Here is a 26,090-nt window from a genome sequence, read left to right on the forward strand (position 1 = left end):
TGGCTTCAGTGAAACAGTTGTGGAAGGAGTTAATTGGCGAGTCTCCCCCGGGGTAAACAAGGTGACTTTGGAGACGCATAAATCCTGTGTGGAAACAGCCTTTTAGAGAATTACAGTCTCCAGGGCCGGTTTGTCCTTCACTCTGAGCCTCTCTCTCTCTCTCTCTCTCTGTCTCTCTCTCTCTCTCTCTCTCTCTCTCTCTCCTCTTTCTCTCTCTCTCTCTCTCTCTCTCTCTCTCTCTCTCTCGCTCTCTCGCTCTCTCACCCTCTCACCCTCTCTGTTTTACTTTCTCTCCTCTCTCTCTCTCTCCTCTCCCCCCTCCCTCTCCTCTCTCTCTCCTCTCTCTCTATCTGTTTTACTTTCTCTCCTCTCTCTCTCTCTCCTCTCCCCCCTCTCTCTCCTCTCTATCTGTTTTACTTTCTCTCCTCTCTCTCTCTCCTCTCCCCCTCTCTCTCCTCTCTCTCTCCTCTCTTTCTCTCCTCTCCCCCCTCTCTCTCCTCTCTCTCTATCTGTTTTACTTTCTCTCCTCTCTCTCTATCCTCTCCCCCCTCTCTCTCCTCTCTCTCTCCTCTCTCTCTATCTGTTTTACTTTCTCTCCTCTCTCTCTCTCCTCTCCCCCTCTCTCTCCTCTCTCTCTCTCTGTTTTACTTTCTCTCCTCTCTCTCTCTCCTCTCCCCCTCTCTCTCCTCTCTCTCCTCTCTCTCTCTCTCTCTCCTCTCCCCCTCTCTCTCCTCTCTCTCTATCTGTTTTACTTTCTCTCTTCTCTCTCTCTCCTCTCCCCCCTCTCTCTCCTCTCTCTCTCCTCTCCCCCGCTCTCTCCTCTCTCTCTATCTGTTTTACTTTTTCTCCTCTCTCTCTCTCCTCTCCCCCTCTCTCTCCTCTCTCTCTATCTGTTTTACTTTCTCTCCTCTCTCTCTCCTCCCCCTCTCTCTCCTCTCTCTCTATCTGTTTTACTTTCTCTCCTCTCTCTCTCCTCCCCCTCTCTCTCCTCTCTCTCTATCTGTTTTACTTTCTCTCCTCTCTCTCTCCTCCCCCTCTCTCTCCTCTCTCTCTATCTGTTTTACTTTCTCTCCTCTCTCTCTCTCCTCTCTCTCTCCTCTCTCTCTATCTGTTTTTCTTTCTCTCCTCTCTCTCCCCCCCCTTCTCTCTCTGCTCTCTCCCCTCGCTTTCCCTCTCTCCCCCTCTCTGTCTTTCTCTCTCTGTTTCACTTTCACTCCTCCATTTGTCCTCCTTGCTCGCTCTCAACCTCTCTCTCTCTCTCTCTTTCTTTCTCTTTCTTCTTTTCACTTTCTCTCCTCCTTTCGTCCTCCTCTCCCCCTCTCTCTCACTCTCTCTCTCTGTCTCTGTTTCACTCTCCCCCCCCCCCCTCTCTCTGACGCCTGGACCACCTGCTTGACTCTCTGCAGTTGCATACAAATGATCACTTAGTTTTGATGCTTCCTCCCACCCTCCGAATACATGCAAGTAATAGACGCACATATCACTTCTTTTTCTTTTTCCCTCTCAGTTTTGCAGTTGTTTCTTTGACGATGTACTGATACAGCATTTTGAATATCTTCCAAATTGTAATTATCATCTGTAATTATCCAGACGATATATTTCCTATCTCTCCTTGTGTCTGTCTTGTAGGTTTATGACTATGCAAATTGACTTCAATGTTTTCCGAACGATGCTAATCTTGAAGTGCTTTATCACAGAGAAATGTGTCCCAGTCTTAGACTTTTGCCAATATGGAAGTAAGTGGATCCTTAAGTCCTGGTAACGCATTTACAGCTATAGTACCTGACTTGTTTTCTTGTAGTGTAGGCGGTACAAGTCTGGTAGTAGACTTGTCGTAGTGTCTTTTTGCTCCGTAATGTGGAGCAATTTGAGAACTGTAGTCTGATTGAATGGTTGGCACAATGTCCTCCACAGCAGGTTCTCTTTGGGTCCTTGTGTGGAGTTTTCATGGTTCTGCCTGCGCTGAAATCGCTTCATAAAGACACTCCTAACCAGGATGCTAAGGATACCGATTGGAGCTGACTATGAAGGAAATAATGTGTATTTTTTGCACTCAAATAAATGGCAAAACACTTCTGTGCAAGAGTTCCCTGCCAGTGAGCTCTTCTTTTTTATTTGGCTACACACACTCTGTGCTGTCATGCACAGCGGTCAGAGCTTCCATCCCAGGCCGGGGACCTTTCTGTGTGGAGTGTCCATGGTCTCTGTGTTCCTCCTCTGCTTCCCCTACCATTAAAAAAAACATGTACAATAGGTTAATCCCTCTGTCAGGTGACGCTGATCATTAGTCTGGCTTCATGCTGATGTATTTCCGTTCCAGATAACGCCTTAGCCTTTGTCTCTCTCCCCCCTCTACACCCCCCCTTAGCCTTTGTTTAGCTGCGCTGAATTGTGTCATTAGAACCATAGACCCTAGATTCTGTTGTGAGTTTTATCTTGTGCCTCACCTCTTGTTACGCTGTACATTCTATCTTGGTTATTTACTACAGGGCTACACAGTTCATTGCAATTGAAATGACATTTCAGTTTGAATGGTTACAATAGGTAAATCACAACGACTTTTTCACAACCTTCACATGGAGATAATTGGATAATAATTGGATATGTGCTGAATATATCAGATTTTTTGCAATATAACTTAAGACTGAATGGCCAGGTCGCACTAATTCGACCCATAGGCCATTGATGCACTACAAATATCCTTTGTTGTGCGGTAAAGTCGACAGGAGCGGGTCTTTGAGGGAAGTTAGCGTGAGTGAAGCTGCTCACCTCGCTGTGCACCGCTGCACTTCACAGCGACACGTTTATCTGCTCTGTAGTATCTGAAGAAAACACATGACTTTTCATGTTCAGCTGGTGTGTTGTATTTTGGGTAGGTTGGATTGGTGGGTAGTATTCACACTGTGTTCCTGACAACTTGGATTTAGATCACAGTGCTCACATGATTGTTATAAGGAAGCCTAATAAGTACATAGAACAGGATATTAAGAGTACTTAAAAGGGATGGGACTAAACAAGTGTTTAAGCCCCCACTCCTTTTCAGACAGCCTTATCTAAAATGTGATTACGGTAAAACAAAATTGTTTGTCCTAAACTGTAAATGTGTTGAGCTGCCCTTTTGATATTGAGCTCACAACTGCCTCAATCATGGCAGGTTGTATTTTGAGTTCATATAAGTTTGTGTTTTTATGTTTTGTTTACGGTCCGAATAAATATTCCCCCCTCATCCCTTCAGCTAACTCCGCTCCTGTCGTCTCTCCCAGGGCATGCTGTTCTGTACCGCCGAGTGCCTGAAGACGCCCTCGGACCTCCTGCAGATCTACCTCCATGAGTCCAGCCGTGTCTACCGGGACAAGCTGGTGGAGCAGGCAGACTCCCAGACCTTTGATAAGCTCCAGGCCGACGCTGCCAGAAAGTTCTCCGAGGTGAGGGAGCGAGGGAGGGAGGGAGCGAGGGATCGTTAGGCTGAGTGCTCCCTGTCAGCAGCAGGACTGAGGCAGGAGAAAAAGTCCACTGGCGGGAGATAGTTCGGGGAGAATATTAATCAGTGCGGTCCGGGGGTCCGCCTGTCAGGGGCCGCACTGTCAGCTCGGCAAATTGGAAAACATTTTAATGGTTTTCTGTGCGCTGCCCTGCTCACCCCGCACATGCGCCCTGCTCAAGGCACAATGGAGAAAAGTTGACAAGTATATATGTATCTGCGAGAGAGGGGAGTGAGGGCAGTGGGCGAGGGGCCAGGGGGCCGGGGGGCCGGGGGGCCGGGGGGCCGGGGCTTCACTTTACTGAGAGGTGTGGCAGGAGCTCTACACTAAATCAGAATCATTTACGGATTATTAGTACGACTCTGTGTTCACCGCAGGGTGGCTTAGCAGCTCGGGCTCTTGCCTCACTCCCTTTTCGCAGTGGTGTAGTCGACGTGATCCGCAGGTATATGTCGTATAACCACTAAAGAATTACCGTATAACCACTACAAACAGGGCAAATACGCATCACTCATTTGCGTGTTATTTTCTCTCTGTCCGATTACAGACCAGCCCAAACTTCACAACAAATATCTGTTTCCTCGACATCTCAACCCTCTCTCTCTTTCTCTGTCTCTGCCGACAGACATGGTTCCCTCTCAGGCCTGTGCGCTATAGAGCTCCACAGTCCCGCCCCCTGCGGTCCTGTTGCTCCGGTCCGGAAGCAAAAAACCCCTGTCTACACGACCGTCGATTTTACAAAAATTCAAATATTAAGAGTATAACGTCGCCGCAAAAGCTAATGTAGCAATTCGTGACCATAAAATATTTCATTTCAATCCAAAAAGAAGACATAATGTTGAAGAAAAGGCAAAGGTACAAGGCTGTGACATCATTCACTTCCTGACTATAGAAACTCCGTATCCCAAGAACCATTGCGTCATCGCGCCCGCTGGTCAAGGCAACCAGGTTTTCAGCAAACACGGCCAGTTTCCTTTACTTTGCAGACAAAAGTTCTATATTATTTCACTATTAAACAATCTGAATCCTGCTAATGTGAATAAAAATGATCGGTGGTTCGTTTAATTGAATCGTTTTTCTTACTCTCAGTGTTAGATGTGGATAAAACGTCAACTGCATTATGTTTTCATACAATGATTATAATATGTCGTCTACATTACAATAAACAAACACGTGTGGGAACGTGAAGCTCCACCAATCAAAAGCCTCCTCGTAGTAGATCATGGGACTCCCGAGCATCCTGGGTAATGTAGTTCTAGGACGAACGTTCGCAGTTAAACTATATTTTCAGTATCAATCTCATACGTGCTTTTTTCACCTGCATCTGACTTTGCGGTCGCTTTATAACCACAGAGCTGGATTCAGCCCAAGCTGACGGAGTTACAGAGTTAAAGACTATTCGATATCAAAGCAAGGGGAATTTTACTTCCAGACCGGAGAGGAGGCGGGAGCTCTATAGATACAGACGGCATCTCTGGAATCGCACATATATGGTCATGTTTAAAAACAGTTAAGGGGAAAACAATTTGGGGAAAAATCTAAACTTTCTCTAATTATTCAAAAACTACTTTAACAAATGCTGAAATATGAATATAGTTTTCTACTATATAAAGATACAAAGACATGGAGAGGAGCAAAGTGGTTTAACAGCCCATAAATACATAAATAATGGAGAATGCTAACAGGAAGCTTCAATTTAGCATACGGCTAGCTAGCCGTAGCTACAACTGCCGTTTTTTCACTTCTACTGAACAACCTGCTGTGAGAAAATATCCATGGGCCCGATTTAGACTTGACTTTATTTGCATGTGATACATTAGTTTATATTTTGCCAGAAAATGGATAAAAAGAGTGAAAAATTGTGTTTCCCAAAAGATTCTATTTTCCCCCTCGTCGAAGCCACGCCCCCTCTTATGATGAGATGCCGCCTGTATCTATTGCGCATGGCTCCCATGTTGTCTGGGCACAAAACCCTGACATAGCTGAGGCTTAGTAACCATCCTATTGGCACTGGAGGAGTCAGCTCGCCGTCTCCCCGGCCAACGCCACCTTCCCTGTTCATCCCCGCTCAGAGAGTCGTCCAAGGCCAGCCATCTATACACATGTCTCCGTCCCTCTGGCAAAGGCAGTGACAGGTGTGGGCTGGTCCGCGGGAAAGACGCCGCGTACACTGTTGGAAGTGTGCGTTGTACACTCAGACACTGGAGCTGTCGCTGAAGGATTGAAAGAGACTGTAAAGTGGCCCCGCCCACAGCGCTGGCCGAGCCGTGCGCTCCCCTTCGTCCAAAACATTTTCCAAAAACAAGTCCTTCTCCATGAAGTAGCGCACATGGGGGTGTGTATGTGGGGGTGTGCAGGCGCTCCAGTCCAGACATCAGCTGATTTGATCAGTGTGTGGGGGAGAGCAGACTGGGCTTTATTCATTTCAATGTTCACTTCAGCTTCTGTTCCACAGCCTCATTTAGCAACATCCTGTGAACTAGGCACATTACTTGTTATTGAAATCACATTTACTACACAGTTTAGGTTTATAATCTATTTACTTATCTGTGATACATTTCATATTATTAATAGTAGACCCCCCTTGTGCCTGCTAAACAATACAGTATACCCACTAGAAAATTGAAGACTACACCACTGGGTTTCTGTTATCAGAATAAAACCACAGTTTTATACATGCACAGGCTACAGATACAGACAACAATGCATCATACATAAGGGCGTGGCCGAGCCAAGAGGGTAGAAAACCTCTGTCATGGGAATCACAATGTTCCACTCTTTATCGCCGTTTTGTGGCAGACTATGAATATATGTATCACATATAAACCATGTCCAGCCAAAATCGGGTCCATATGGATGTTTTATCTCAGCAAATTGCTCATTAGGAGAGAAAAACAGCACTCTTTGCTAATGCTAGCATATGTATCATGAAACCGTCTAACCACTTTGCTCCTCTCCATGTGTCTGTATCTTTTTTAGGGGAACAATATATTCATAATTCAATTTTCCCTCTGGCTGCTTTGAACATGACCATGTATGAGCGCATGGTTTGTGTTGGGTGCAGAGCCTCACAAGGCCACGCTAATCCACCCCATGCTGCTTCTTTCAGCTACAGCGATACAAAATAAATACAGCAATAGTTTCCCCTTCGAAGGTGAAACTCACTGTCCTTGTGCACAAATATGAAGTTAGACGAGTTAGGGCGAGTTTGTTGCTGATTTTATTGTTCGATTCCCCAGATGCTCTTCTCTTGCTGTCGGGTGCCTTCCTGTTTGTTTGTCCGAGTGATTCCCTGGACTTGATGGTTAAGTTGAGAGGGACGATGGGTTTTGTTAAAACGATCCCTTGGCTGTTGTTACAGACACGTCCCTTTGTAAACACGTGGGCTCTTCCCGTTGCCACGTTCCACATGTTTTTTCTGTGACAAAATTGGCCAATAATCCTGTCTAATAAAACCATAGACTGTATATATAAATGGACAGATTCTCCTCACTCCTCCCCGTTTACCATAATGACCACGCTCGTGGGGGAAATCATGGCGGATTTACAGACTCCCCCTCCCCAGCTCTGACGAGGCATGTTCCTAAAAAGGGCATAAGGGCGGGATCTTCACTGTAGACTCCGCCCTTGCGTGACGTGTAGCTCGCGCAGCTCCAATGCTAACAGTCCGACCCTCATTAAGTACGAGATTTAAAAAATTCTTCTTAAGAAAACCAGCCTGGTCTCCTTAATTGTGACTAACCCAGCGTTGTCACAGGAGGAATATCTGGGTCTAGATTGTTAAAAAAAGAATTGGGACCAGGCTTTAAAATTGTTTTTGACGTGTCTAAAGTCCAATGCTTTTCAATGGGAGACCAGTGGCGATATGGTGGTACTACAGCAATGGCGGCCTCTAGTGTTGTGGGCATAAAGCAGAGCAGCCAGCGGCCATTGAATAAAACGCACCACACGATTATTCAGATCGACCTTTATTAAAATCCTGATTAGATTAAAATTTGATTAATTGTCCAGCCCTTGGGCTTTGTTAATGCAAATTTAACCCTAGTCCACCACACCCGTCCATTAGATGATGTTAAAAATCTCCTCTACGATTACAAATGCAAGACTTGTGTTTGAAAGGAGTCAAAACAAGGCTAAATTTGGACTAAAGTAAGAAGCTGATAAAACTGGACTTTGTTAAAGCACTTTCTTAGAGGGAAAAGTAAATGTCTTTCAGATGAAAAGCTCATGGACATGTTTCGATTCCAGTGATATCGAAACGTGCGTCAGACGACATCACACTGTTGAGATCATTAGTCTGATCTAAACCGATCCAACTGAAATGATAAATCAATACATGAGTTGGCACAGAGGGCCTTTAGGTCACACAGACTGGTGTGGTACCAGCAGGTTTTCTCCAGCAGAATGTGAACCCAGGTCCTGGACTGGAACAATGTCCAAATGCTGTTGACATGTCTCCCTTAGAACTCATCCATCACTGTCCCAGTGTTGTTAAGCTTCTGACCCTTTTATGGATTTCAGTGCTAAATCTTCTGCTCCTCATCTGTCCCAGCCCGAGCACAAAGGGACAGGGACATACACCAGGAGCCTCAGTAATGTCGCAGCAGCTGAACCTTTCTATTTATTACTCCAAAGGTATTCTCCAATTTATTACCTGTTCTGACAAACGCTTGACACATATATAGGTTCACCCTACACTAATACATATTAGTTACTCAGATCAAACAGCTCAGTGCAGTCCTGTGCCTCACTCTGAGGCCTTTCTAGCACGGCTCAGGGACCTGGGACCATGGCCTTTTACAAATACTTGCATCACTAAAACTTGGATAAAGTCTGAAATTGCAGAAGTTCCACCAGAAGAAGTGATCCTACAGTTCGAGATCCACTGATTAGTTTAGTTGTTGTTGAAAACTAAAGTCGTGTTACTCGGAGTGAATTCCTGATCCTAAGCCCTGCTCTGTGTCTGACAGTTTGGCTTGTGCCACAGAGCGTTGTGCAGCATGTTTTCCTCCTCCTCTGCAAACAAGTCTTTGGAGACCAGACACTTGATACCATGGAAATGAAGCCTGCAGTGGAGCGTTCAGCAGCCTTAACTTGGTAAAAGCCCTTGTTATTGGACCTACCACAGAGAAAACAAGCGTCCCAGTGAGACTTCCCAAATCTCTCCCTGCAGTGCTGGGAGCCTGAGCGTTTATGTGGTGAAAATGAAGTGGGTCAACGAGTGCGCAGCTGTGGAGCTCAGCTGTGGCCTGTCCGAGCAGACTGGCCTCAACACTAAAGCCTTCTGACAGCAGCCTGCATGTGTGTGTGTGTATTTATACTGTGTGCTCTCCCTAGGACACTGCGCCGCCTGCCCAGGACATGAACCTGTACTGGCACTTCGCCCGCGGCCTGGGGGAGCCCAAATACATGCCTGTGCAGTCCTGGAGCAGCCTCAACGCCACCCTCCTAGAGGCTTTGGAGGGGTACAATGAGGTCAACGCAACCCTCAGCCTGGTGCTGTTCGAGGACGCCATGGCTCACATGTAAGAGCAGCGCACCGAAACACAGCCTACACCTTAGAGGGGACAGCACCCGGGACTCAGCTACCATCTTATTGATATAATCACAGATCTGTTACTCAAAAGCAGAACATTCTCTCAAATTCTGTCTCATTCAGAACTAACTTGTTCTTATAAGCCGCCAGGTGGGGCAGACCAGACATTTCTCTGATTGGGTAATGCGCCCAATCGGAACTTGTGGAGGTAGCAGTGTCCCCAGACTACACATCTGCTAATATGAAAAGTCTGGCTGGCCTGGTGACTTTCTGAGCAGTTCTGTGCTCCCTCTCCCAGTATGTTTGTCACGGCACCATTAGTTTGCTAGAATTTGGACTGAGAACAGACTCTTGTAGGTGTAACGACTCACGATTCCTCTTTTCAGTGCTTTTTGGGCTGCCATCTCTCCATGCCTTTAAATCTGCGGTTATTCCTGCAATTATTGAGGTAAAATAATGTGTTCTGAAAATACAACCTTGCAGTTTCGAACTCTACAAACAGGTTTTGAGCAGTTTATAATGCAGATTTTGCCTGAGTATTACTGTATTAAAGTGGAAATACACTGCGTTCCAAATGAGTATGCAAATTGAATTTTTGTGTCAAAAAGGTTAAAAAAGAGAACAGATGCTACAAAGCAGCATACAGGTATTTGAAACTGCTGGTGCCTCTGGAGTCTCCCGAACATCGAGGTGTAGGACCCTCCAGAGGCTGCAGTTGTGCATAAACCTTCTATCCGGCCTCCCCTAAACTGTTCATTGAAGCTGAAGCAGAAACGGCTACAGTGGCTCAGAAATACATGAGGACTCATTTTCAAACAGTCTTGTTCACTGATGTGTGACCCTGGATGGTCAAATCAATGGAGTAGTGGATAGTTGGTGAATGGCCACAATGTCCCAACAAGACTGTGACATCAGTAAGGAGGGGGCGGAGTCATGTTTTGGGCCAGAATCATGGTGAGAGAGCTGGCCGGCCCTTTTGGCTCCCTGAAGGTGTAAAAATGACCTTGGAAAAATATGTGGAGTTTCTGACTGACCACTGTCTTCTATGCTACATAAAGAAAAGCCGTGTTTTCCCGAACAAAATCCTCTTCATGCAGGACAACGCACCATGTCCTGCTGTAAAGAATACCTCTGCATGACTGGCTGCTATGGGCATAAAAGGAGAGAAACTCATGATGTGGACCCCCTCCTCCCCTGACCTCAACCCTGTTGAGAACCTTTGGAGCCTCAACAAAACAAAACAAAAACTTCTATGAGAGTGGGAGGCAGTTTTCATCCAAACAGCAGCTCTGGGAGGCTATTCTGCATAATAATTTGGAACAGTAGATTTTGAGGTTTTTACTATATTTATTTTTGACAAAAATACTGTTATCACTGGGAGATTTTTTCAACCGCATTTAAATCATCCTCTTCCAGTTAAAGACTTGAAAATTATGCTGACTCTCATTTGAGTTGACAGTTTAGGAAATCTTTTGGAATGCAGTGTATGTGTCATTTTACACAAATAAACAAATCTTATTGTGTGGGCTCGCTGAAGTTTTGCTGATGCCGCCAAACTGATCCCCCTCTGTATTAAAATAATATAGAGGAGAATCATTCTAGTCTTACCAGGCTAAGCAATAACTGCACATTGTGAAGCAGTATAAGCAGATACTTAAAGAGATATTTCAGGATTTTTGACATAGGGCATCATTTCCTAGTTATCCAGAGTGTTGCTGATTTCTGGAGATATTTTTTTTGTAATGTGTGCAGTTCTTCTGTTTGGAGAGATACGTGGCGCTAGGCTAATGCAAGGCATTTCTACGATATCAGCTAGCCTGCATTGAAAGCAACATGACCCGCTCCACAGAGCACCTGAGGCAAATCACTCAAAACACCAGACTAACCATATAAATGTCTGTGTCCATAGAGTCATTTGAACCATTTTGCATTTAAAATACCTACCTTATATTTGAGCAGCATCAGCTTCGTGGTTGTATAAGCTACGTGGCGGCGGAGTGATCTGCTAGAAAATAGTACCTCAAAATGCGAGGTCAGTTATATTCCAAAAACTATTACAGACACAGACACAGACAATTACATGGTTAGTCTGGTGTTATAAGTGATTTGCCTCAGGTGCTCTGTGGAGTGCGTAACACTGTTTTTAATACAGGCTACGTGATACCATAGAAATGTGCTAGCCTTGCACTAGCCTAGCACCAAGGAACTCTTCAAATATAAGAACTGCATGAATTACAAAACAAAAAAAATATCTCCAGAAATCAGAAACACTCTGGATAACTAGGAAATGAGGCCCTATGTCAAAAATCCTGAACTATCCCTTTAATGTATCATTGCAACGTATTCACAAAGCTTTTCTCATCAAGTGTTAACCAGTTATGTGCACGCAATGCTAAGACCATCTAGCAGAGCGAGCCCATGCCCTTTCGCACTCTTAACCAATCCTGACTAAGGCCTAACCTTTAAGGAATAGGCCAGTGTTTTTGCATATTGAGATACAGCATGCTCCTACCTGAGCTTAGACGAGTTGATGCATACCTGTCTGGTCTTTGTGTGTGCGCTCAGTCATGATGAATACATGTTGTTAGCATTTAGCCTCTCCTCTCTCAAAGTTCTGTGAGTGTTTACACGTTACAAGTACAGTCACACAACATTTCTGGACGGGCTCGGGCATAACATCGTACGATAAGTTCTCTACGCTGTTAGCGCATTTAAGTGTGTAAAAGCCACATTGCTGTATAGGTCACATGGTTCAGAGCATGTCAGCTTATAATGGAAATAACGGTAAATTATGAACATTATAAAGGGGGGGGGGGGGCGGCGGATGGAAATTAACCCAAAGCTACAATCCGGCATGTTCATTAACATGCACAGGTCCCATGTTAAAGCAGTACTAATAGTCCCTGTGGGGGTAATACAAGTGTTAATGGGATGATTGGAAGGTCTTTCATCTCCCCCCGGTGTCTCTGGACAGAAAACCATGTTTGCAAATTGACTGCTACCGGACCGGAGACACCAATACACACTAATAGAATCACGAAGAAGAAGCTAACATGCTAACGGGTAAAGCTAACTGCGGGCTAGCGTCACTTTAAACAGTATTTACAGCCAAGTTTGAGTGAACAAAAAGTTTTTCCATTGTATAATTGGATGCACAATATCCCTCTCTCCCTTTGCCTTTTCTGTCAGCGTAGTATTCACTCTCCAAGACAATTAATAAGTTAAAAAATCGCAACATGCTAGGCTACGACACCTGCAGTTGCGCTCATAGCCTCTAGGGGCAAGAGTTACTTAGTACTGCTTTAACATGTCCTGACCAAATAAACCACTCACATACTGAGGGTATGTTTAAACATATGGAAGGGTAAATGCAGACAGAGCATCCCATCATAATATGTCCTCTGCATAATCCTAGTTATTTTCCCCCAAATTCTGCATCTCTCGTCAAGAATAACACTTTTAAATTAATTTGGGACGATGGCATACATTTCACAAAGACGGCATATTTTCAGCGGAACATCTGCCAGAGTAGTCAGTCCTGCCTATTTCTTTACTGTCTGTCAAACACACAGGCAGGTATTTGGGGATTAGCGCTTCCATTTTGCACAGTGTCAAAAACAGAGACAGGCAAATCTGCCCAAAGTCCCAGCACACCGCCTGACTGCTAAAACCGGCGTTGTACTTTCAATTTATCCATTTACTTTTCCCCCGCGAGGCAACTGTAGTGCTGTTTTAAAGCGGGTTATGTAAGCGCTGGATTGTAAACAGCCCTGCCCACCCACTGCACCCCGGCCCCCTTCCATGTCCTTGTCTTTACAGTTCAGCCGCAGGTAAAGCTCCGTTTAGGCTCAAACCTATTCACTCCCATGCAAATCCCTGTTGGCTGTTGGCTCGGTGTCCTATTCTGCCTGGACTGCCATTTCGCTGTTGTACTGTCCTCGGCAAACTGGAACGAGCCGAGGTCTGCGTGCAACCACAATGCTCCACAGCAATGCCCAAGAAGACTCAGGAGGCACTTAAAACGGTTAGAAAGATCTTTTTTTTTACTAGTGACAGGTCCATCATGCCACTCTCTGTGTCCAGCCCCACTGCACAGCCATAGTGCAGAGGAGGATGGGAGGGCATCTGACACAGGGGTACGCCGCTATCACAAGCTCTATTAGCATATCAGAACATAGCGGCTGTTTTTAAAGGCTATGTTCTTCTTGATTTAGAGAGAGATTAAAGGCCGTTTTCACACAAGCAAGAATGTCGGTAGGGGCCCCCCGGTGGCCGCTCTGTGTACTGCGCACTGGGAGAGAGGACCTCATTTATAATAATGATAATAATACATTGGTTTTATATAGCACTTTTCTGGACACTCAAAGATGCTTTACATTGCCCTATTCGTTCACTCCATACTCGGTGGTGGTAAGCTACAATTGTAGCCACAGCTGCCCTGGGGTAGACTGACGGAAGCGAGGCAACCAGTCTGCGCCATCGGCCCCTCCGACCACCACCAACCACTCACTCACTCACTCACTACATTCGCTAGGCTTCCTGGTGTTACCAAACGGTCTCCCATCCAAGAACCGACCAGGCCCTTCCCTGCTTAGCTTCCAAGGTCTGACGGGATTGGGCAGAGCAAAGGCGGGATGACCTTATGACCTTTGGGCAATGCATTTCTCTGCATACGTTTTCCTCAGAACAGAAGCTGATGTTCTTTAGGTCATTAAGATTATTAAACATTAAAGCGGTTTCACTATTAGAAAAATAATCTGGTGGAGCCGTGAGTAAAAAAGTCTGTCACTGCTTATTATAAGTTAACATTAGGGAACCATGACTCACTAAAGCAGCAGCGGGATGGGGATGAACAGCGCCACGGAGCGTTGGTGGAGAGGTGATGTAACTGCATCATCAACATCATTAGGAAGACGATGTACATCAAGCGTTTATTGAAGGCTTCTGAATAACGGGTTGGTACATGGGGGACCCTTGTCCTATCCTCTCCCTCGTGGTTAAATACAGTGAGGCTGATACACGAAGTGAAGAAATGTGCTTAATCAGCACACGAAGAGGAAAGTTTCACTGCAGCAGGAAGGGAAAGACGGGAAAGAGATAATAACTTGATTATTTAAAGTTGATCCATTTTGCCTCGTCAGAGCAGTAATCCAGACGTCCTCATGCAGCATGTATTCATTCTTTCTTCGTGCAAAAAAGAGATGTCAAAGTGAGAGTAGTTCTGCCTGAGCAGCCGACCACACCTCCTCTGAACCACAGAGCGGCTCCGAGACCACCTGTTTCAGCCGGATCCGGAGTGGCTGTTTAGACGGTTGGATTCACACTGACACAAAAGTGCGGCTCTCGGGCCGAAAGTCCCTTTAGGTGTCTTGGGGCTCTATGAATCACTGACATTAATCTCAGAGACCTGGGATGATTAGTTTTCAGGTTAAGCCCAGTTAAGGGAAAAACTACTGAAAAAGGGTGTTCCACTTTATTATGCAGATCATCATTTTCAAGCAATATGGGAAAGAAAAAGGGTCTTTCTGCTGATGAAAAGCGTGATATAGTTGAATGCCTTGGTCTAGGTATGAAAACCTTCAATATTTCATGAAAGATTAAGCATAATCATCGTACTGATAAGAGATTTGTGGATGATTCAGAGCACACTCCGGTTTGTGCAGATAATGGCACAATATGGACGGTTTCTGCCAGACAAACACATCAGATTAAGAGAACAGATGCTACAAAGCAGTATACAGGTATTTGAAGCTGCTGGTGCCTCTGGAGTCTCCCGAACATCAAGGTGTAGGACCCTCCAGAGGCTGCAGTTGTGCATAAACCTTCTATCCAGCCTCCCCTAAACGGTTAATTGAAGCTGATGAACAGAAACGGCTGCAGTGGCTCAGAAATACATGAAGACTCATTTTCAAACAGTTTTGTTCACTGATGAGGCCGTGTAACCCTGGATGGTCAGATCAATGGAGTAGTGGATAGTTGGTGAATGGCCACAATGTCCCAACAAGGCTGTGACGTCAGTAAGGAGGATGCGGAGTCATGTTTTGGGCCAGAATCATGGTGAGAGAGCTGGTCGGCCCCATTAGGCCCCTTTAGGCTCCCTGAAGGCTCCTCTTCATCATGACAACGCACCATGTCCTGCTGTAAAGAATACCTCTGCATCACTGGCTGCTATGGGCATAAAAGGAGAGAAACTCATGATGTGGACCCCATCCTCCCCTGACTTCAACCCTATTGAGAACCTTTGGAGCCTCAACAAAAAAAAAAAACTTCTATGAGGGTGGGAGGCAGTTTTCATCCAAACAGCAGCTCTGGGAGGCTATTCTGACATCCTGCAAAGAAATCCAAGCAGAAACTCTACAAAAACTCACAAGTTTAATGGATTTAAGAATTTTGAAGCTGCTATCACACAAGGGTAAAATATAACTTGACCTGTTAATATTTTTTGATTGAAATAGCTTTTGATTTCAGTAAGTATGACCTCCTTATGCTACAAATTCAACAAATGACTATTTTCAGTTAATCTCAAGCTTTAAAATGTATTGAAACGATGAGTTGCATAATAATTTGGAACAGTAGATTTTGAGGTTTTTACTATATTTATTTTTGAAAAAAATACTGTTATCACTAGGATTTTTTTTCCACCACATTTAAATGATCCTCTACCAGTTAAAGACTTGAAAATTATGCTGACTCTCATTTGAGTTGACAATTTAGAAAATCTTAGAAAAATGTCATTTGCATAATAATTTGGAACGCAGTGTAGAGCCTGTGTGGAAGCGCCCTAAGAGAGTGAAGAACAAAACAACTCAACAAAGTTTTACTAACCTGACACAAACTGAAGTTTACAGATAGTTTACAAACGAATCGAACAAATTGGTAAGAGGTCCAGGCCCAAACTGAATGTGCGTCAGCGTCTGCCCTGTTAAGAAGTGTTTGAATAGTGCTGTCAGTTAGATAGGAGGTAGGGAAAGGAGCCTGTATGCTAACTATCATACCTCCTTTAGCTCCTTTAGCATAAGGACCTCTGGTGGTTCCTCACCAGTGGTTAGGAGCTACATCCCATAAGCCACCGCGCCGCACAATAGCCCCCCCTGTTTTTTGTGTGGCTTCATATCGTTACTGTTGTATATAAAGTCTGTGGCTGCAGTAGGAGTGTTGTTTGTAGTATGAAACAGCTGTCGGTGATGTCACTTCCTTGTTGTTTCCGCCGCTGGGTGAGGACAGTCAGATTGTGCAAACACAGCTGAAGCTCTAGTTCCAAACTGCATAGGGATCTAACAGTTGACCTTATCACGTGACAAGGGGATAGGAGCCAGGATCAGGACATAGGAGCTATGACTGGAGGAACTGAGAAGCAGCCATAACCTCCCTTTAGGACCCAGAGGTGAATGTTTTAACTTTACAGAGTAAATTGGATAACTTTTAGACTGGATTATTAAGGGCTGGGCGTAGACTAGTTCTTTTTGTCTTGGTTTTGTCTTGATATTGATCTACTTTATGCATGCCCTTATAGTTTTATACTTTTTTATTGTCTTTATACAGTAGTATAATCTATATATTTATACTATTCAGCTCAAATACGTTTTCACTTGTATTTGTTTCATGTTGTACAATTGCATCAAAGGACATTTCTTAATCTGTTCACTCACTGTCTGACAATGGCAATAAAACCAAGTGACAAAGTTAAAATAGCAGTTGTGATTACATTTTGATTATTGATTGCACATCTGGCTGAACCCCTCGGTCTGGAACAAAACACTGAGCCAGCAGTTATTTAGAATAAGTCCTGGAGTTCTGCTTGTGACTGCCATAACAAGAGCTCTTCTCTCTTCAGCTCTTTCCGTCTAACTCTCTGCTTGTTACCGGTGAAGTGTTGTTTGCTGACTCACGGCTGGTCCCTGTCCTGCTCACCTCTCTGCTCCTGTGCCACCCCCACAGCTGCCGCATCAGCCGCATCCTGGAGTGCCCGCGGGGGAGTGCCCTGCTGGTGGGAGTGGGAGGCAGCGGGAAGCAGAGCCTCACCCGGCTGGCTGCCTTCATCTCGGGCCTGGAGGTGTTCCAGATCACCTTGAGGAAGGGCTACGGCATCGGCGACCTCAAGGTTTCCTCCACTGAGCACACACTCACGACAACTCTTGATTCATTTACATAAACCAATCCAACGCGTTTAATCAGAACGTTGGCCCACACTCCGGTAAACGTCATGTGCCGAAGGGAGGCGGGGCTTGTAGGTGACGTCAAGCATTTGCGCCGCCTTTTCTGGTTGTAGTTTGGCAAAGGCGGCGAATACGAAAGTGATGGAAGCTCTTCAATCTGTCCTGGAATCCGTCCCAAATATCCAGAAATTAAAACTGAAGCCTTGGAATGTGCAAGGAATGCTCCCAAGAGTTGAATAGCAAATGAATGATAGAGTTATGATAGAGCAAGTGAACTAGTGAAAATCAGATCCAATCGTTTCAACAAACATGCAATTTTTGGGTGCGCGGCGAGTGATACGATGTTTTCTTCTGCTCTTTCGTCTTTTAAATCATTTGAAAAAAAAATGTAATGCCTAAAACCGGAGCAGGAAACAGCGTTGGAAGCGTTCCTCGTAAACAAGGACGTTTTTGGAAAGGCTTCCTGCCACTTGTTGCTGCGACGTATCTAGCGGTGCTCTGATTGGTTGATGCCGTCTGTCAATCACGCCTACTGGGAAATCATTGAGATCATGCTTGCTCCCAGACTATATATCTTTGAAATATCTATGAAAAGGCATGTAGTTTGGCAGGCCAGGCAACATCCGAGCAAACAGAACAGCAGTGTTTGGGCTGCAAAGGCGTCATAGAAGCTGTAGAAGTGCTCTGTGGTGGAGGAGGACACTCGGGAGCTGCCTTTTGACTTAAGTCGACTTTTTCCCGCTGTTGTGCATAATTTCTTCATCCAGACTTTGTCTTGCCACTGGAGGACTCGCTGTATCAGAAGTGCACAATAATATCCTCTGATTTCAGAATCTGACTTTATAACACCAGTCTAACTTCAGCTCATTATATTGACCCTGGAGTCAAGCTATTTGAAGAGAATTGCCCCGATGTTCACTGAAAGAAGCTGGACAAGAGTAGATGTAGAAGTACAGTTTATGCCAGTGCATAAACTTCAAACGGACACGCCACCTTACGTATAATAGCCCAAAAGTCCCAAACACAATGTAAAACACAAATGTCCTGGCAAAGGCCTGTAGTGATTTACAGAGCCTGTGAAGAGAGGACTACAGTGCCGGGCGCTGGGGCGGAGCAGAGAAATCGGGGCTTGGGAGGCACTAAACCTGGTGCCGCATTTATACTGATTTGAAGATGACTCAATAAACACAGGCTGCTCACAATATTACATATGCTTGTTGGAGGTGAACCCCGAGCCCCCTATTAATATTGATTTTTAAAGTCCACAGATTTGATCATCCTGTAAAGTTCATTTGTATGATTAAAGTTTGCAGTTTGGGTCAGAAGTGGAGTTGGCTGTATAACACCGTACTGCAGCTGCCTGGGATTTCCTCTGACATTTTCTCATCAGCATCTCCTGCCCAGATTCTGCTGTGGTAAACTGGACTAGATCATAACAAATAGTGACACAACGGGAGGCTAAAGCTACTTTCCTGTCCATTTCATTTCCATGTCCATGTTTGCTTTTTAAACATCTTTGTCTTGGTATTTGGGTGAGATAACTATAAAACGACTACAAACTACTGCAAAATAACCCTAGGACTTCAGATGTAGATGTAACTATTAATAATGCCAGCAGAGGGCGCACAATCTGCCCTTTCTTCTCCGCCAAAAGGAAAGAGAGTTTGACCATTGATCAGAACTAGTTTATGAGGGAGAGAGAGACATACTGCAGGATTACTGAAACAATACTGCTGTCTGTTGTTGATGAAGATATAACATTATGGCATGGTTAAAAGCTCCACACAGTCGATTTTGCATAATATGAAAACATTTTGACTCAATTCCAAACTCACTAAGATGACAACTGTGGAAAAGGCAATCAGGATGAAACACTGTGTGGATTAGATTTACCGATCGCACAAAGGTTTACTTTGATGACACACCGACAAAAAAAAGAAATTGCAACGGTGATTGGCACTATGCAAGACGACCGATAAACTCATCTGCATAACTGAGAACTGGCACTGGGGCTGAGTTTACCAATTTGCAACAAGAAGTTCAAAAGAACAATTTTCAAGACCAAAATTAGGGCTGATGAATCACAATCAACTCCAGATTGCAATTTGAAAGTTTGCAACAAGCAATTTGTGAACGCAACATGTTGGTAACACAGTGTCCTCTGGAAACTTTGGAGTTTAGACCTCTGCCAACAGGTTCAAGTACATGAAGTCGGAACTGCAGCCTCACCTGGAGGTGTGTCCCTGACGGGTCGCCCCAGCAGCGTCGAAGGATGGGTCAAATGCAGAGGACAAATTTCCCTCTGTGGACAACAAAGTATACCCTAACTGCAGATGGCGCTGTCACCCCCCTAGTAATGTTGCTGTCACAGTAACATTACGTGACACGTGAGAAAGGCAGAGTGTGGCTCAAACCAAGGCCGGAACGTTTGGGTTGAATATTGAACCACATCCATGCAATTTCCTGCTTTCTGGTACAGTTTAGAATCAGAATCAGAATATTTTTTATTGCCATTGCTTGTCAACAGGTTCACAACTAGGATTTTTTTCTTTTTCTACATAAAAAACATAGAGTAAAAATCTTGAATAAACAAACTTTATTTACTTTTTATTTATTTCATGTTGCAACAAATAAAGCACTGAATTACAGGGCTCAACATAGGAAATCTCAAATGAAATGTCTAAAAATGTATGGTGGGTTAATTAGTTAGGTTTGAATATTATACCTATGGCTGAAACATGTACAGAGACAAACATACTGGCTGACATTTTTATCAGAAGACCGTTACTGCTGTTCGATCTTACATGGCCTCACCTGGATAATGTAGGGAGATACATGCTAAGTCCGTGACGCAGCTTTAATATGTATGTGGTCGGCCCAGCCTTTTCTGTTGTTGGTGTTAACACGTACTTTGATCAGCAGTGCACTGTGCAGAGACACGCATGTGGCTTTATAATCAAAATCCCCTGTATTCACAAGGCGTGAGTGAGCGATGTGGACATTACAGGCACTCTGTGGTGAATATGAAACAGCAGCAGCCCAGAGATATGACTTTGTAATCCCAGCACATAAAAGCAGATACTGACCGTTTGATCAGTTCATTCACTATGTCCATGGTTAATGCTGACATGTGATGTAAATGGACTTTTTTAATCCGTTAAAGCGAGACACTGCAGGTGAAAGATCAGATTTAGTGAAATCAGTTTGAAACCTCTGCTGTAGAATACTGGTTTAAATATTTGTAAGATGTGCTCATGCGCAACACTTTTCTTCCGTCTTTCGTACAGGTAGCCACCCAGAAAGGAAATGACCATATTTGGATTATAGTGTAATTGCGGGGGGCCTTCAGGACATGTGGATGTAATACACCGCATTCCAAATGATTATGCTAATTGTTTTTCAGTATCAAAAAAGTAAAAAAACAACAACATTTCAATGAAACAGAGATGAAGCAGATCATTATTTTCAAGCAATATGGGAAAGAAAAAGGATCTCTCTGCTGATGAAAAGCATGAAATAGTTGAATGCCTTGGTCTAGGTATGAAAACCTTCGATATTTCATGAAAGATTACGCGTAATCATCATACTGATAAGAGATTCAGAGCACACACGGGTTTGTGCAGATAAAGGCACAATGAGGATGGTTTCAGCCAGACAAATTAATCAGATTAATAGAACAGCTGCTACAAAGCAGCATACAGGTATTTGAAGCTGCTGTACATTCACAGTACATTCCATAAAATTTAAACTATAATGATAAGTACTTATGTTTTGTTTTCCATTAAATTGTGTCAACAAAAAAAAAAAATTGAATAGAAAATCTGAAGCTAAACAAGGCGTGAATAGAACCATTTTTTTTACTTTCAAGTGATGTTTCCTTGGTTCCTACAAGCCCTAATACTGTACGAAGTCTGCTGCTGAATCTCCTGACAGATGTTAACAAACCAAACCATTTCACATTTCATTTAACCTATTTTCTCTCAGCTGAGTAAACTTGTTAGTGGCCATTATTACATTAGCAGGCGTTACGCTTGCAGCCGTTATTACGTCGTCAGTCGTTATTACGCTAGCGGCCGTTATCAAGCTAGCGGCCGTTATTACGCCATCGCCCGTTATTATGTTATTGGCTGTTATTACATTAGTGGCTGTTATTATGTTTTTGGCTGTTATTATGTTAGCGGCTGTTGTTGCGTTAGCGGCTGTTGTTGCGTTAGCGGCCGTTATCACGTTAGCAGCTGTTATTACGGTAGCGGCTGTTAATGTGCTCGCGGCTGATATTACGGTAGCGGCTGTTATTACGGTAGCAGCTGTTTTTATGTTAGCGGCTGTTAATGCGCTCGTGGCAGTTATTACGCTAGCGGTTGTTATTACATTATTGGCCATTATTACGTCATCGGTTCCTACAAGCCCTAACAATGTACGAAGTCTGCTGCTGAACAGTCTCCTAACAGAAGTGTGACAAAAGCTTGATGTTGACAAACCAAACCATTTTGAACCTATTTTCTCTCAGCTGAGTGAACATTTTGGCTGATGTCTCTCTCCTCTGTGCGAGCAGACTGACCTGGCCTCCCTCTACATTAAAGCTGGACTGAAGAACGTGGGCACAGTGTTCCTGATGACGGACGCTCAGGTGGCAGACGACAAGTTCCTAGTGCTGCTCAATGACCTGCTGGCTTCAGGTAAGCACTCACACAGTCGGTGCACTGATGATTACTGAAGGCACTCACCACTTCAGGACACACACAGAACAAAGCGTGATCTGACTCCAGTCTTTCTTGTTTTAGGCAAGATGGACATTTCCATTTTACCCATCTTGAAATACTCAAAGTTATATGTTTGCTCTGTCCCACTATTGTGAAAAGCATTTATGCTGACCCTCAGTTGGTCACTTCCTCCTCCCCCTCTCACTGTGTGCTATGGTTTCTGACGTTTATTTGGCTGGCAACAATGTGAGTGTTATTATTTTGAGAAATATTAATTTGGGCTGCAATGATTACACATACACTGACAAGAAAGGTCCGCTTGCCTGTGGTTTGAATGACAGGACCAGACAAGGAGTTTAGGTGAATGTAGATAGTTTGAGGAACAGAAGCAGCAGAACAGACCAAAAAAAAAAAGAAACATAAACCTACCAGCTCACCAGACAAAATGCACATTAGCATTCACATTATTCTACAATAATTTACCAATAAACAAAAATCTAATATGTCCTTTCAGTTCTCAACTCAATAAAGAAATAACAAACAAGGCATGGCTTCTACTGTGGTTTCCATTGAAAGGATTTAACCACGGCTTTGTCTACACCTCTGTAACACGGACATCTGACCATCTCAACCTCATTAGTGGGGCGCACATTTTTAGATCGTTTAGTCATTTTAGTCGTGAGGTAAAAAGTTAAAGCATGAGGTGTTGAATTGGGCAGAAATGACATGCAGCTATCCAGTCGTTTTGCTAATGGACTCAACTATTGTAATGCAAATACCGTGGCAATTTTTTTTCTCATTCTGATTGTGAATAGTTGCTTCCCAACTCGTCAGAATCATTGGCAGCACGGTGGCGCGGCAGTTAGGGTCGTGCTTTGCAGCTAGAAGGTCCCAAGTCTGATTCTCAGCCGGACAAGGCCTTTCTGTGCGGAGTTTGCATGTTCTCCCCGTGTCTGCATAGGTTTCCACTACTGCTAAAAAACATGTACAATAGGCCAGGGTGAATGAGAGTGCGAGTGTGGGACGATGGATGGAAACTAGTCCTTGGCTACAATCCGGCGTGGTGTCTTTACATGCATGAGTCCCATGTGTGTTCACTAACAAATAAGCAACAAAGATTGATATTTGTGAAATGATACAATTTTAAACACTGGTTTATGATGGACTAACATGTAATGCTCTCGCCATAGCAGCCTCTGTACTATACTGTGTATTATACTGTATATATATATACTGTTTTTAAATACATCCTCCTTCCAAACAGTTGCATTGGGCTGACTATAGTCATTTGTGCATTTTTTCCTTTGTTCTTCAAATTTGCCATCTTTTAATCTTCCAAAAAAGTCATTGTGCTTCTCTCAAACTGCTTCAACCAGTCCCTTTGCTTTTCTTGCTGACCACCAAATGTAGCTCTCACTTTTAAAGCCATTTTGAATCAAATGTGACTGATGTTACGATCAGTGCAAGCCCTGAGCCACCCAGGAGTTTGCCATCTTAGTTTGAATGTTTACTGCTAGGGGTGGGCCGAATCCCACGAGACGAGACGAGACGAGACACGAGACTGAGTCCACGAGAACGAGACAAGATGAGATTTTGACATAACAATAATATTAAAAGGCTAAGACATGTGGACCTTTTGACAGAAGGTGTAGTCTGATCAAATTTCCTAATGGCAATTGTAATAATGAATAATTAAACAGAATATGAAACTTAATAGTTATTTCAAGAGGAGGAGCGCGAGACATAGATTTACACAGATTTAGCCTCCAAACTGTCTGTGCCAGACCCTGACGGACAGGAGGCTTTAAACTTTAAACAGACAGTGATTCTTAGTTACACTGGCCTCTTTCTTGTCTTCATCCCCGGTTTGTTATCCTGGTTTGTAATACGTCTTGCCCTCCCAAATAGCTCAATATAATCCTTTCTACACATTGATTGCTTCTGAAGAGGCCCTCCCCTCGCACCCTGAGATCAGCGACTGAAGTGCACAGTTATCTGTCTTCCTGCTGACAGCCAGTCCCATGGAGGCCCTCAGCTCCATATTAAACATGATTCAACATTAGGATTATGAACACTTTTGATCATCTAATTGTGGGCCATTCAGTGTGAAGGGAAATGAAAGTACTCTGGAAATGAGTACAGATGCACTGCAATAACAGACAGAGAAATAATGGTCAGCCATTTTGAATTGCATTGAGGTATTTGGAAGATTTTTGTCTACAGCCTGTTTTTAGTAGGCTCATATTATTCTGAACTGACTTGTTATGCCTCTGTAGGAGCCCTAGCCTGATTTATTGAGCTTTTAACCTTAAAAACAGGGGAAATGATCATGTTCAGGCTTTGTAGTAATATTATTCAGACTAAATAAGAATTACGCCTGAAAACATCTTCTGTCTAAAATGTCTTTTTCCCCCCACACGTTAAACTGTTAAGTTAAATAACACTTGCAACACCCCCACCCCTATATTTATGTCCCAAAGTTTGGTGATTGAAAAGTGTGTTTTATTCCCATGCAGGGTCTTGCCTTTAGTGCAGTGGAAGTTTGATCCCTCTGAGTAGGACCTGTGCAAAGAACATGAATGAGTCACACTTTTCAATCAAGGTGCAAATGCCCCGGGATCCTCCGTGCAGGCGCTGAGTCTCTGTGCTGGCTCCTGGTTTTGCAGGAGAAATCCCAGACCTGTTTGCAGATGATGAGCTGGAGAACATCATCTCCACGGTCAGGCCCGAGGTGAAGAGCTCTGGAGCTGTGGACACCAGAGACAACTGCTGGAGGTTCTTCATCGACCGCGTCCGCAGGCAGCTCAAGGTGAGGGCAACACAACCACTGACCCGGGGCCTGGGGCACACTGTCCCAGGGCTTCGTACCGTACGTCAACTTCTGACCCACAGTGGGTGTAAAAAGCAACATGAAGCACGGGCTTCTTCTCTCGGGGGATCTCGGGGGAACGAGATAATTATCTTGGGGTAAAAAAAAATTGAAAAAAAAAATAAAATTTGGGGAAGAAATATAAAATATATACAGTATAGTATATATATATATATATATTTTATTTTTTTCCCAAAAAAAAATATCTCGGGAGAACGTGATATCACATTCCCCCGAGATAATTATCACGTTCTCCCGAGATAATTTTTTTTGGGGATAAAATACAAATAATTTTTATATTTTCTTAAGTTTTTTTTTACCCTGAGATAATTATCTCGTTCCCTGAGATAATTATCACATTCTCCCGAGATAATTTTTTTGGGAAAAAAAAAAAATATAATTTTTATAGTTCTTCCAAAACATTTTTTTTTTTTTTACTTTTTTTTTTTGCCGGAGATAATTGTCTCGTTCCCCCGAGATAATTATCGCGTTCCCCCAAGATAATTTTTTGTTTTTATATTTCTTAAAAAAAAAATTCATCTCTCAATTTTTTTTTTCTAATGTCACTTCCAGGGCTCCGTAGTTTTAGGACAGCCAGAACTATACTTTTTTATACCCATGTTATGTTATTCAATTAAATTAACAGACGTATTGAAAAAAGTACAGTCAGGCACTGGAATAAAATATAAAAAAGTTGACGGCACTACGCCCTGCCCCATTCAACGGTTGTTGTTGCCATAAAATAGGACCATGCCCATGGTCCAGTGGCTGGACAGTACATGCTGAGTGGCTTTCCTCCTGCTCAAGGGCGTAGGTTTGGTGTTACTATTGGTGGGGACACTTTACCCCCCTCAAAAAATAAATAAATAAATAAAAAAGCTTTTTTTTTCACTAAGATAATGCCTCTAGACTTGTCAAACATCGTCACATAGGCATATTAATATGACTCTTTGTTGTAGTTTTGGTTTTATTAGTGAAAATCAGTCTCTAAACTCCCAGTGTTGCCCCTCCCCTCACTGCTGCGCTCAGAGAACATGGCACAGACTCCTCTCCCACTTAACCTGTTAATAAAATAAGTTATGGAACGGGCATACCGGCCATTTTCTGATCGTTGTTGAGTGAAACATCCGACATAAATAAACTAGAAACATGGCGTGTTTCCGTCGGACACGTAAATGCGTCTCACGTAAGGCTTCATAAAGAGACAGAAGCTCCGTTGCAACCCGAAAATATGCATTTCTCCGCGAATATTTGACCAATCAACACGAAACAAAAAGTGTTGTGATGGCGATCGTCCTCTCCCAAGCCTAAAGTGCCACATCTGAGTCAAAATTGTGAAAGATC

General features: G+C 43.7%; 1 protein-coding gene across 1 annotated transcript in view; it reads left to right on the forward strand.

Moving 5' to 3' along the window:
* The window catches only part of dnah9 (dynein, axonemal, heavy chain 9), a gene marked incomplete at its 3' end in the record, with an annotated part of 755,285 nt that overhangs the window by 502,468 nt on the left and 226,727 nt on the right, over positions 1-26,090 (forward strand). The window contains exons 48-52 of the mRNA XM_079578063.1: positions 3,264-3,425; positions 8,820-9,007; positions 16,957-17,119; positions 21,730-21,853; positions 24,544-24,686. Coding sequence (XP_079434189.1) covers positions 3,264-3,425; positions 8,820-9,007; positions 16,957-17,119; positions 21,730-21,853; positions 24,544-24,686 — 780 coding nt within the window. The remainder of the gene's footprint in view (positions 1-3,263; positions 3,426-8,819; positions 9,008-16,956; positions 17,120-21,729; positions 21,854-24,543; positions 24,687-26,090) is intronic.

This window comes from Gobius niger (assembly GCF_951799975.1).
Source record: "Gobius niger genome assembly, chromosome: 19".
Classification (NCBI taxonomy): domain Eukaryota; kingdom Metazoa; phylum Chordata; class Actinopteri; order Gobiiformes; family Gobiidae; genus Gobius; species Gobius niger.